Genomic DNA, 14,085 nt, shown 5'->3' on the forward strand with positions numbered 1-14,085 from the left:
ATGAGCAGCAGATGTGATTAAACTTACCTTGTAGAAGAGTCTGTAAGCATCTGTCTCTTGCACCGGCTGGTTGGTACTCAGTATTGAGAGACTCAGTAACTATTGAGTGAGCTTGTAGCAATCTAGTTACTTGTATTGCCAGCTTTATAATGACCATGAGCTTCTTTTGTGTCTTTGTCAGAATTTCTACCTGACGAACAAAGGGAAGAAAGAAAGCAAAGAAATGAATGATAAAAACAAAGAGGCTTTGCTGGAGGTAAGCCAAATTATCGGGCTGCTGATGCAAATGTCACCAAAACTCTGCCACCATTTGCATCTGCTCTGCAGTAACAACATGTAGCTCTTCGTAGGAAATAGTGTAACAACAGGAAGTTATGCGATCAGTGGTGTCTTTGTATCTTGGGTTTAATATGTCAACTTTCCTCTGCATCAGCTGCTCTTCATTAAAAATGCAGGTTATTCACTCTTAGGCCAGCCCTTGGGACTTTTTATTGTTAGTAAGGTCGATCAGACTTTACTAATTATCTTTAGGTTCGAAGTGGATTTACTTCTCAACTTCTTAGCTGTACTACAACAGAAAAAGGTATGTTCACTTTTCCAGAAAGTCTGTTTAATCTCTTGCCTTTCCTGCTCAAGTTTTCCTTCAGATGTACGCTTGAAAGAGAAAAATCCAGAGTTACTTGAAAGAAAAGATTACCACAGTTCTCCAGGCAAGCAATTTGGTAAAAGCTCACAAAGGAAATGTTTTTCTCAGGTGACTAAGGACTCACTTTTCAAAATTAGTGCATCTCATGAAGGCACCAGATGTTAACCAGCAGAAGTCCTGGTGAATTCTAAATGGGAACATTAAGTGATAAATGTGTTGGCATTAAAAATTACCCAATAGTAAGTCCTTCAAGCAAACAATTAGTATATCTGAATAAACAGTGTGTTTAAATGCTAGCATGTATTTCGAAGTGAAGGCAGAGATTGAGCTGTTTTTAGAGCTCTAAGCAGTCTCTAAATAATCTCTCTACCAAAGTGTTTCTCTACAGAACCTATAAACACTGCAGTAGAGGAAAAAACCCAACAACAATATCAACCACTCTGTTCTATAGCCTTCACTGAGCACATCTATATCTAGTTAAAAGTCTTTGTAGGTTTTTGCTTGACCCTAAGGGGTGGAGGTTTTGCAAGCTTTCTTTATCAGTGTGTGAGCACCCAGCATTAGCTTGGAAAAGTTTCCTTTGCCTGTCTAAGATGTTAATCTCCCTAGCAACTGCACTCCCCATGTTCATATGTTCACTGTCACAAGAAATGTCTTTATTTTTCAAGAGAGCATTTTTCTGCTATATATTGATAGGATTGTGCTTAATGGATTTATTTTGTGCATTATTATTCTTGTTGCACAGGAAAGCTTCTGTGGGACATCTGTCATTGTGCCAGAGCTTGAAGGGGCCCTTTATTTAAAAGAAGATGGAAAAAAGTCCTGGAAGAGGCGTTATTTTCTTCTACGAGCTTCTGGAATTTATTATGTACCCAGAGGAAAAACCAAGGTCAGGAAGCCAAATAATCCTTTTAGCAATAAAACAATTCATGGAGGTGAAAGTTAGAACTCCCAAGGTGACATTTGAAGTGCACTGTCTGGTGCATCTGAGAGGGCTGAGATTTCCATGATTTGACTTTGACTACACCACTTGTGCAAATACTAGAATGCAGTCACTGAATCCTGTCACTTTTTTTTCCTTTTGATTTCAAGGGATAGATAAAAGCATTGATAAAATAATGCTCCTCCAGAAGGCAGGAGGGGAAAGAAAAACAGCATAGCACCCGTCAGCTGGTAGTGAGCTGCCAAAATGCTTCACTGTTATATGGGCTCCCTGTGAAAGAAAATCTTAAAAAGTTGTCAAGTAAACTAATTTCTTGTCACCAAAAAAGGTAGAATTTTACTTTGTTTGATACTGACTTTCTGCACCAGTAACCAGCATGTGAAATGCTGTACTTTTCTAATACAGTGATCTGTACCTAGAGAATGTGTTGTGTCTTTTGTGGCTTTTTAAGACCGTCCTTTGTGTAGAAAGAGGTGAGTCAGAAGCATCTACCCAGCTGAATCAAATTTACTTACATTTAGTATTACAAAATATCTAAAGAGTCTGAATTGCCAGCACTGAATGTATTGCACAAAAGGGCAGCTGACTTTTCATTTCTACGGTGGTGAGGTAGAACAGTGGATTCTGGGACTGGTGGTTTTTGGGGGTTTTTTTGTGCTCTGAAAACCACTTCTGTTACCACTTACAGCTCTGCTAATGCTTAATATTTACAAATGCGGCTGGTGAAGCTTTACTGTTAGGATTTGTGCTTTGAAATGTAACTCTTCTGTTATTTCCTGACTAAAGTATAAAGGGGAAAAAAATGTTGTAAAAGGATGTTGTGCTGCTTTCACAGCAATTTATTTTGACTTTACCTGACCCTGAGATAATGGCTTTCATGCCTCAAATCAGGTTGTACACACAACATCCTATCAACTAGGATCTAGAATGCTATTTAGAGGGCACTTAAGTTGGAAAAAGTGTAAGAGTAGTCAAATGCAAAGTCCATCTTGGACATTTCCTTCCAAGCCTCCAACACTGACCAGTGGTACAATGCCAAAGCAAGGCAAGCATGTCCTGAGAGTTACTCAGCCTTTTTTCATCATCCAGTGATACCTGTTCCAGTGGCTTTTCGTCATAGTGCAAATGAGGGAAGTGCTTTCTTTTTTCAGTGGTAGGCTGTAACCATAAGCTCAGATGGAGCAACACAGTCCCCTTGTAACTCTGTTTAACACTTTACTGCCTGTTCATCATTACAGCCTGTGTAACAGCCTGTCTACCACCCTGCCTATAACTGAGCAGTTTTAGGAATTGTGCGCTTTAAAGTCACTATATTACCACAACAAATCTAGTTCTTTAGGAGATAGTCCCACCTCTTTAAAATGGTAACACAGTCATCTGTTTGCTCCTGCATCTGTAACAGCCTTCAGCAAAAGGATACCTATGCCCATGTCTTAGCCATTCCAGAGAAAGTCAAGTCTCTTAGCTCAAGTTTGTGCTTAATGGTGATCTAAGTGATTACTGCACTCCGTATTGGAACAGCTGAGGATGTGGTACATGTCTGTTGTGGAGATGTAATCTCTGGGACATGAGCAGGATGCTGTGAGGGTGTTAAACAACTCAAAGCACTGCAGTAGAATTCAGTAGAGCTCTTCAGTTAAAGCCCTTAAATTATGAGAGTTCATCCCTTGTCAGGGTAGCATGAAAAGTGCACGTGCACCTTACACATCATTCAGTTGTGGGTAGAGCAGTCTTTCTTTGAGGTACAGAAAGGAACAGTTGGCAGACAACAATATCTTCAGCTGCTGCAGCTGTTTTAAAATTCATCCAATATAGTCCTATTTTCAGTATTTACAAAAAAAGCAAACGCATCTGGCATACCTTTGGCACTTTGTGCTGGCTGTAAAATACATGGAGAAAGGGAAAATACAGGGACACGTTCAGGTAATTTTATACACATGTTAGTAGTGTTTTTTGTTTCAGAGTTATTTGTTAACAAACCAGCACCAGTCAGCACTGGTGTCTTAATTTCTTTCTTCAGCATTGCTCTACTTAGGTCCCATTCAAAAACGTGCTGTTAATGGACAGGGTCACAAAACAAAAGCATCAGAATGACAGATAATTAAAAAATCTATTTCTGTTAATTGTGTTGCTTTGTCATGTTAACATTGCTGTGTCATGTTAACATTACACAAATACTCACATTAAGCGCCTTTGTCCCTTGCATAAAAATCTGTTCCTTAGAAGATAATAACAACTGCATTCATATTGGTCTTAATCACTATTGCCTGGTTCCTGAAAGAAAGGAACAACACATTGTACTGGATGGATTTGAGCGCATCTGGGAACTTAAGGATGTTTGAAAAACCGAGGTCCACACACTCGCTGACAGAACCTCTGGCATCCTCAGCTGCAGAGGAGACAGGAGAAAGAGAGAAGTCCTGTCTACATCTAGTAGGAAGTGTTTCGCCACATACCTTATTTGCAAACTCAATTTGTAAATAAAGCCAACTCAAGGGCATATTGTAATGAAAATATCATTAAGAAAGAGAACACGAGACAAGAACCATCATATGCATATATCATACCCCCATAACATATCATATCATACCCCATTTTTAGCGGTAGAGGGAGCTTGTGGTTTGTTGTTTTATTTTTCCTTTTTTCCCCCACAATTTCCTGATTTCTCAGTTTAGCCAATGGTGACCATGTGAAATGGCCATTTTTGCATTTCCACACAAAGGGTTGCAAAAGTTACTGTATGCAGAATTAATCACTGAGAAACATGCCAGCAACAGAAACCTTGTTACTTTAGCAATATATCGTGAACAAGAAAATGTTATGATAAACAAAATGGAATGATACCAAGAAATTTGAGAAAATTTAAAGCAAAACAGATTAAACGTGTTTATGTCCTGATGAGGATTTTTTTTTGTTACATGTACAAAAGAAAAACAAGCTCCCAAAGCAATTTAGAACCCCAAGCCTTATTTCTCCTCTCAGAATTTTAAGGGTGTTGTTTATTACTGTGGTGTTCTCTTTTGTCATATTAGACATAAGCTAAAATCTCCACACAAAGCAGTGAAGCACAGCACAACCAGAACAAGAGCAAAATGTTGAACTGTGTTGTAGCTCATTCATAATATGTACTGATCCTCTTCCAATTTTTATTTTAAGAAAGCAGACACCTAAAATTAATCCTTGTTTTTTCAGCCAGCTTCACTAGCATTTGTGCATTTGATAAAGGTTCTATTAATGAGTTTCACATAAAAATTCAATTTCCTCTAACAATGATGGGCTTGGTTTTCTTTTGTAGACATCACGGGATCTGGCATGCTTCCTTCAGTTTGAGAACGTGAACGTGTATTATGGTTATCAACACAAAGTGAAATATAAGGCACCTACAGATCACTGCTTTGTCTTAAAGGTAATGTACAAAAAAAATTTTAAAAGTTCTCCAAATGTCACGCAGTTTCTTTTATATGCAAACATGTTTAAGTTTGAATCTCCAAGGATCCTGATAAGATAGAGTAACTCCTGCAAAATCATGTGCAATTTCTTCTTTGCTTCATTGTTATCAGCAACATACATTTAGGACCTTAATTTTATTACTGATGGTCCTGTGATATATGTCTGCACTGCATCCTAAAGTTGTCTTCAAAACAGGGTTGAATCTGCTGACTGTACACGTTTGGGCAGATGACACCCAGGGCAGATGTATGATAAGAAGTCTGGCAGTCTCTAATTTTGATGTTATGAGCACTATGGATTATACACCAAAAGGCATGCCTAGTTTTTGTGGTCTAGTCATACCTGTTGAGGGGTTTGTTGAACTGAGATGCAAAATTTTGCAGGAATAGGCATCTCATTTGTCATATTTTATTGCACTGCTCTTTCTGGCAGGAAGGCAAAATACATTGCTCACCCACTCATGAAAATCAATGCTTGTTCTTGAATAAGTATCTCATTGCTGCCTCTCCGGGTAATAGCACTGCAAATAGGCTGGGAATTCTGCATCCCTCTCAGGAAAGGAAAAGAAGCCCATGTTTTTCACCTAGTTTAGACAGCAGAAATGAAGCTTTGAGGTTGTAGCAATTTGGCCTTGCTTGCTATCTGTCATATCACTGTACAAGATGGAAGATAATCTTGTTGCTGCTTTTCTTTTTTAAAAGCGTGCAGTGTGAACAAAGTATCTTGCCATCTTGCCACAGTTATCTTGCCATCTCAGAGAAAAAGTACAGGAAACATTCACATCAGAGAGTGGTACTTACAATACCACATTTCTGGCTGTAGTTGCACACTTAAAGCACTTTTAAATTCAGTACCAGAATGTCTGCTAGCCTAATTTGCATACGGCCAAGCAAGAGTGGTTTATAGACAGATTTATTTTCTGAAACAGATGTATCTAATTAACCCAGATGAGCAATTTTAATACTATAGTCCTTCACAAAACACTCTACAAGAAACAGAGGTGAGCTTTCAGGAGTTAACAGGTAAGCATTGCTTCTGAAAAGCACAACCTTTAATAAAAAAAAGGAAAAAGGGAGCTGATGTAAAAAACAAGGGGAAATAGATTTTTTAAACAGATGACTGGTCTAAGAACTATCTGAATAATTTAATAACTGTTATTCACATTCTGTTCAGATGAAAATAAAAGCATAATTTTTGAATGCATGTAGCAATGTGTTTAACTGTTCATAATAGTTAGGTAAACTTTCTGGACTTACTGCCATCTTTTCTGAAATGAGGTATGCTATTTACACTAGCAAAAAGTCACACCTCAACTAAAATTCTTGCTTTATATCACGTGTGATGTTAGTGCTGTACCTTCAATGTGGAATTGGAAGAACAAGATCAAAAGCTTACACAGGAAAGCTTCATGTCTAATAGGTTTATAAATGTAGAAAACCTACTTAGCAAATTGTTTGTGCTCTGATGCTTCTAAAATGTGTTTGCAGTACACTAGAAAAATATTGTATCAATAATTATTTCTGAACAATATAATTTAGTGATGAATAGATTATGTTACAGTGCTTGTTTTTCCTTTTAATTACTACAAATCATCATTTGGTAGATTCTTTACCTGTTCAGTTTCAGACTTGGCTTTTTTTAATGCCTGACTTGCAGTGGCTGGAGTTGGTCAGGAAATACAACCAAATACTGATGTCTTCATATTTCTGTTCTTTCAGAAGTGAAAGTCTCCCACTTGGGGTGGCTTTCTGAGGGTGGTGGAGAATTTAATATTGAATATAATTTCTGTACATTGATTTGAATTCTATAGATAGATAGATAGATAGATAGATAGATAGATAGATAGATAGATAGATAGATGATAGATACTTTTTAAAGCCATGCTGCTGAAATTAATTCTCTCATATCCTTGGCTTACCTTTGGAGGCTGGAGCTGAGGATGTAATGCATCTTGAGATCTGTGGGCTGAGGGAAAGAGCAAAGTTAAATGTCAGTCTCTCTGATTGGATCCTTGGTGACACGTAAGTGTGTGGACGGTAACACTGAGCCATTTATCACAGTCACATTTTTGTCCTGTCTGGTTTGATCTGTAAGTCTCCCAGAAGAAAATCTCTCTTGCTGGGAGACACTCGTCCTGACATGTCAAAGGAAAACAAACCATCATTCTTGAGGTATTTCTCATCCTGCCACATTTTGCAAATGAAGTCCTCAAGAAGAAATAACAGTACTCTCACAGACAGGTGCAGTGAGGAAAAGGTAATGGATTTAATGGGTAAACATTTGTTTTTATGATACAGGAAGCCTAGTAATTTTTAAGGAATTTGGATGCCCAGTTCAGTCCAAGCCAGTTGGAAATTTCTCCACAGCCAAGTCTCTGCTGTGCCTTCACAGCTCTTCCATTCCCCTGTGTGCCTTGCCACAGAGGGCAGGATAAGATTATCTGTCTTACAACAAATGGGGGGAGGTAATTGAAAGAGTAGCAGCCACAGCCCATGCTAGCTGTTCAGTGAGGTGGCTGTAAAGCAAAGGAAATATTTGGGGGAACAAGAGTCTGGAAGCCCTTATTAACTCTGGCAAGCTGTAATGCCACTTGGAAAGTTTTTTAATAGCATGCCACTACATTTTTTAAAGAATTTAAAAATTTCTATCTGAGGACCCCCTTAGGAACTGCTATGTCAAAACAGTGAGCAGTCATCAGCCAAGTTACTTGCTCTGCTGTGTTGCAAACATAACAAAAGAACCTGCCCAGCTCAGAGGCAAGAGCTTATACTTTACAGTTCAGGAGAAATGCAAGGGTGTAACAGCTTCAGCAGTACCTTGCTGCTGTGCTAGGTGGAAAACCCTGCTGAATTCAGAACTACATTTTCCCAGCTTTGAGAACTGAGTTGAAAGAATACCATATTCATTTCTCAGTAGTTAAGCTATTGGCATCTTTACTTCAAAAACAAGGACATGCCCTTTGTTCATTCAAATGACAGCAAATGGCCAGTAAGGTAGACTGATTTGGAGTTGAACATGGCCTAATACTTGAAGGAAGTGTTCTTTTTTTCCTCCAGTCCCCAGTGGTATGATGAGCCTTCTAAACAAATAATATATGTATATTTGTAGTATTTGTTCCTGCTTTGAAGGTCTTGTCTCACATTAGCAGGGAGAAGAGAGAAAGAATTTACTTTCCCCCCCACTCCCAGTCTTAGTCATCTTTATGCTGTCTCTTTATGGAGGGAAGAGCACTCAGGAAAAATTTTAAGAATGAGCAGAGCATTCTTGCCATTTTTACATCTATGTTCCAGGCATTGCCAAGAATGTAAAGAGAATGTAAACGCTGTAACTAATGTTAACCACAGTCCCAGTGACCTGGTTTTAGCCAGAACAAGATTTTTCAGGTTGACTGGCACAGCCCTGAATAATATGGGTGTTGCCTCAAAGTCCTCATGACATTTCTTTGACTTTGCTTCACTTTGATCTCTCTAAATTGGATGTGGGCTTCTTCTCCGGTTTCTTCTCCTTGGCTGCAGTCAGGTATTGGGGCTTCCAGAGGCAGTGAGCTTTTGGTCATAGTGCCTGTCCCAGCTAACATGCATCCAGTCACCAGGAGCTGCTCCCCCTGTCCTGTTTCTTATATAATCTAGGTGTTTCATTTCAATTTCAGTGATCATACCTGGGTTATGTAGCTGATGCTGGCTTGGGTGCTGGTATTAGTCTAGCAACAAGATCATGCACATCATGGGCAGGTTGCTTTGACACTTAGCCTGAAGCTGTGGCAGTTTATGCAGTCTGGGATATTGGAATTGCACCTAAATTAGCACAGATGTAAGTATTCTTATCTGCAGATCCATGCTGTAGGATATTCCTCTTACAGCCAGAGAAGCACGATGTGTTGTGAGTGCTCCTTGTGTATCATTTGCTCCCATTATGCCAGCACCCCACTGTATATACTATACCTCAGCACAGAAATGGGATGTGCTTTGCTTATTTGTTAATAATCAAGACACTGAGGAGATAATGGGCAAAAGGGTGGGGTGCCAGAAGCAATTAAACATCACAGTGTTTACTAGCAAAAGAGGGAGCATTTTGTTGAGCTTATTCAGAAGTTTCCTTTCAGGATGATTCAGGAGACAACTGCAATAACAGAACAAAGCAGCTACTTCCTCATATCAGGCAGCAGAAAGCCCAGCTGTGACCAACCAGAAGGAGCACAGCTGGCTGGTTGGAGGGAAGAGCAGGGCCACCTTTAGCTCTGTGTGTGCAGCAGACCAGGACTGATGTGGCTGGGTCCTGAGGACAAGACTGCAGCCTGGCACAGAGCCTCCAATGGAGTTGGCTTTCAGGAATCCTTAGGCTTTGTGGCAACTAAAATCTTGAACTGTGCTTTATTTCCCAGTGGCTGTTTGGTCTGTGCTGAGCTTTAAACTTCTTCAGTGCACTTCTATACCACTGCTAAACAAACCTTCCTCCCTCAAAGGAAGTCCCACATTTCAAAACCTAGGAACAGTACAAAGAACTCTCAAAATATTAAAAACAGAGCCTCTGAGTATAAGAAATACTTTTTGGACATCTGCTCTTGTAAATATTCAGATTCTTCCTATTTTTGTACTCAGCCTAAGTCTTATGCTTTCATAAAGATCCCATCCTTCTCTTTGACATCAGACAAAGTGAGTCTTTTCCTAATAGAGATCTCCATATGCAGAGAAGAGGAAAGGAAAGGTCAGCCAAGTTTGAAAAAAGACCCTCACTCAAATCTGCATTCTCAAGTTTGGATTTGTCACTCTGTTCCCAGCAGAGGAGGCAGGAGAGGATCACAGCACAGCTCTCTGTGCCACCCTGCACTGAGTGCTGGCCACTCCTGGGAGAGCAGTGGTGAGGGAACAAAATTTTCTCTCCTTTCCAGCAAAAATATATGCACACACTGCACACAGCAAATAGGAATGGTTTAGTTTTTCAGAACCACCTTTGCATTTACAAATGTGTGGTTTTATATCTAGATTCCCTGCAAAATTTCTCATTCACCATCTCATGTTATGTGGGAAATGCTGTTTAAGTAAATGAGACCTTTAATGATTTATTTTATATTCTAAACCTCAAAGCCCACAAAAATAAGGTATTTGACCAGAAAGGAAGGAGTCTGTCCATCATGCTAGCAACAGCATCTATTGCACTGAGCAGAAATGGTGAACGAAATGTTCATTTTGTGGATTGTCTCTGTGTGTGCATGCGCACGCCTGCTCGTCCAGGAGCTGATTTTGTCACACCATGTTGAAAAATCTTTCAAAGCAGACAAATAGCAAGGTAATCCATATGCAAATTTGCTGGTTTAGTCAGTCTGATGTGCCTGTGACAAAGAGTGGATTTAATTATAGTTTATTGGTGCTGGTTATGCTTGAGTAATCTGGAGGTAATGGTGCATAATGCTGAATTAATCTAGGATGAAAAAAAATTGGTTTCCTGGGGATAAACTGAAACAAAGGCGAATCATCCTCTATTTCTACAGCTGGGTACATTTTCCTGTGCAGTCAAAACAGTTAAGATTTCCTGGCATCATTTGACACCATTATTAAAAAAAATAAATCTAAATATCCAAAGAATTTTGGAAGTAAAATTTCAAAAAGAATAGCTTGTTTGCAATAGCCTCATCATTCTAGCAGGCGATTTGGTATTTAGCTGCTTATTTCCTGATTCCCTCCTCCCTCACACCCCGTGTGCTCCATGCAGGCTGAGTCATGTACATAACACATTCAACACAAAGACAGTTAAAAAGGTAGAAGGTGAGAATTAGAGTGTTTGAGATACAAAACACTAGGAATAACAACTATGTAGAACAAATGGCTAGTGCAGGAAACACAGATGATAATAAGTTGGAGGGGTTTTTTTTTAATGTAAAAGATGTGGAAATTGCTTTAGTATGAGTGCTTCAGATAAGTGTTTCAGGGTAAATTCATTGCTAGATTAACTGAGAAAGCAGAAGTAGAAATAGTTTTTATTACACAACACTTTCAGGTATGTGGGATTACAGTCATGTACATGCACAGTTTTGCTAGATTAATGCATAAACAGCAGGGAGAATAAGGACAGAGTATGGACAGGGAGAATTTGAATATGATAGCTTTGGAAAATATTACTTCCTGCATAAAGCAGACCTCTTTGATTACAACGGCTATTATTTTTTTTTTTTAATTACCTAAAAATTTTGCCTCAGGTCATTAGAGAAATATAGGTCAAAAGAATAATTTCCTTAATAATAGGTCAATTACTCTCTTATACATAGAGTTCACACATCTTCAAGTGATCAGTTAAGTATGATCATCTTCATGCAAGGGGTGCATAGCATCTGAATTTGACCATGATGAATAGTAGACTGCAAATCTGAACCATTTCAATGTGGCTTTTGAAAGGTAATGACTATTAATTCTACTTCTAGCCATGGGAGTCAGAGGAGTCTCAGCTTTTCAGAGAAGCTAGTTCAACACAGCACAAGTTCATTGGTAGTAGTTAAGGTATCCAAAAGCATTGAGCATTTTGTGAAAATTCAGCCAAAAGCCAAAGCTTGTGATCCAAAGTTAGTCACTCTTTATGCTTCTGGCTATTGTTTCTGCCTCAGAGACTGAGCAATGATCCATATATTTTTGGGCAAGGAATGCAATGAGATGCCTGAATAACTTCAGTTTACTTTTCATCTTCAGTGTTGGAAGAAGGCAACTCAAAAGAACATTTTATTGGGATAATCTCCAATTTCATGCACACATGGCCTTCAGTCATTTGTTTTGGCAGACAGCAAAGAAACCACATCATTCAGTTCCCATTCCTTCAGGTTTTCAATGTGTTTTATCTTTTTTTCCTTAGGCAAAGAGTTTACTTTATATCTGAAAATGCTGTCTGTGGACAAATATTTTTTTAAACCTCTCCAAAAACCAAACTCTTTATATTCAAGTGCTTCTGCTTTTTTTATCTCTAGACAGTTGGTACTTACAGAGGAAACAGTGGGACAGGGGAGAATACTAGGTTCTGTTCCAAGCCTCTTCAGTGCTTTTCTGGGTGAAACATGGCACATCCTTTTGCAGCCTGATGTTTGAGATGCTCACATCTTAGTACCTGCAAACTCAGGCTCAATGATGAGACTAATTCATCGTTATTAACAGTTCTGACATCAATAGATGAAAGTTCACTATAGTCCATATTATTTCAAAGCACTATTCATTTTTTTTAATTTGAGAAAAATTCTGGAGAGCCTTTCTACTTGCATATTTCCTCTTTTCTTTTAAACTATGACTCTAGAGTTGTTACTGTTTAAGCAGTTGTCTTTCATAATTCATTTTGGTGCTGCATATTTCAGAGGCAAAGGTGCTAAACCTTTCCAGAGAAAATGTTTTCACTTTGCTGTCAGATGATTTTAATGATCTTTTCAAGACATGATATGCACCCTATAGCAAAATAATTTATCTATGTATGAGGTGTGGCATACTGTGGTAAGTGTTTTTTTTGCCTTAAAGTGCAGTATTTCTCACATGTTTGTTTTTGATGTTGTTGACCTCTGTTAGTCTCACAGACAAGTTATTACAGAGACTCTGAATCTAGTTTAGTAAAACCAGACTTGCATAGTGACTACAGCTGGTTATGTCTGTGTGCTGGACTAAACACTCTCCTGAGACACAGGAGCTGTGAAAGGAGGAAATTGGTCCACACAGGATCATAGAATTGTTTAGGCATCTTCATACCAAGTCAGCATCTCCAGGCATTTCCATTTGCCTAGGTTCTTCTTCAAATTGCTTATTCTGAGTTACCATGTTAATGCATTATGTAGTAGATGTTGTTATGAAGTTTTAAGTGGAAAATTGAGCTTGTAAAGGTCAGCATTGAGAGCCGAGCCTTCTGCTGTTTGTACTGCCAAAGCAACTCCGCTGTGATACAGTTCCTCCAAGCGAGCACATGGTGGGGTGGGTGGGCTGTGACAGTTCTTGGCTGAAACATTTTATCCTCCTACTTAAATGGCATGCTGCATGCATCGAAAAACCACACTCATAATCTTGTATGGGTAGAAACCTTCAGGGCTAAGCTTGGTGCTGCTGGTGTTTGTTCCTGTGGTCTGGCCTTGCAGGCAGCTGCTGCAGGCAGCCTCTGTACTGGCAGCCTGGAACAGTCCTCCTTAGGCCTGATCCAAAGCTCTTGTGAGGTGAGGGGATATTTCCAGCTGACCTCAGTGGGCTGTGGATCCAGTAATGAGTTAAGCTTTATGTGTCATTCATAAAGTTACGTGGAAAAAGAGCCAGTGCTGCTGCTGCTTCTTGGAAAATGAGAGACAATAAAGTTCTCAGCTGTAACAAAGAGATTATACAGGGTGCCTGCATGGCTCTGAGGTGTCTGACCTTCCTTCTCAGAGCTGGGGGTTCAGCAGCCTGCTAGTTTAGTCCCTAATTGACAGCACATATTTGTGACTGTGCACTTAATCATGGTTGCTGATTGGAGTAATTTAATCAAGGAACTGATTGGGGCAATTTGGAATAGGTCCCACTGGTGAATATCAGTAGTTGAGATGGATTGCCTGGTGGAGACAATAGCCTGCAAATGACAGGGTAAAGGGTAGCCAGTAAGTAACTCACATGTTATCCAGCAAGGGACACTGTCACCTTGTTCACTGACTATTCCTCCTCAACTTCTCAGGATTGTGAGATCCCCCACAGTCTGAAAATAGTCATAGGCAGGGTAAGGAGTGAGCTGAGGAAATTTGCTGATGATATTATATTATTCAGATCATCAAGGAAAGGGCAGACTGAGGAATTCTGGAAGGCCATTTTGAGGCTGAGGTTCAGTGCTCAGTAGTTGTCAGATATAATAAATCAAGCATTAGGAATTATTCGGAAAGACACAGATGATAAAACAGCAAATGTTGCCTTACATGGCACAAGTTCATGGTTTCTGTTCACCTGAGCATTTCTGATCCTCTCATGTCAAAGAGAATATATAATAAACTTGTAAAATATCAAGCAGGAGCAACAAGGATAAGCAAAGGTAAGGAATTACTTTGACTTGAAGAATGACTGAAGAGACTAGAAGC

At 39.2% G+C, this 14,085-nt stretch overlaps 1 protein-coding gene across 1 annotated transcript in view; it reads left to right on the forward strand.

Moving 5' to 3' along the window:
* The window catches only part of APBB1IP (amyloid beta precursor protein binding family B member 1 interacting protein), a gene marked incomplete at its 3' end in the record, with an annotated part of 60,730 nt that overhangs the window by 35,931 nt on the left and 10,714 nt on the right, over positions 1-14,085 (forward strand). Inside the window, exons 8-10 of the mRNA XM_084227168.1 lie at positions 182-256; positions 1,392-1,535; positions 4,885-4,995. Of these exons, the coding sequence (XP_084083294.1) occupies positions 182-256; positions 1,392-1,535; positions 4,885-4,995 (330 nt within the window). The remainder of the gene's footprint in view (positions 1-181; positions 257-1,391; positions 1,536-4,884; positions 4,996-14,085) is intronic.

The sequence above is a fragment of the Fringilla coelebs genome (assembly GCF_963513975.1).
Source record: "Fringilla coelebs genome assembly, chromosome: 1".
NCBI classification, from domain to species: domain Eukaryota; kingdom Metazoa; phylum Chordata; class Aves; order Passeriformes; family Fringillidae; genus Fringilla; species Fringilla coelebs.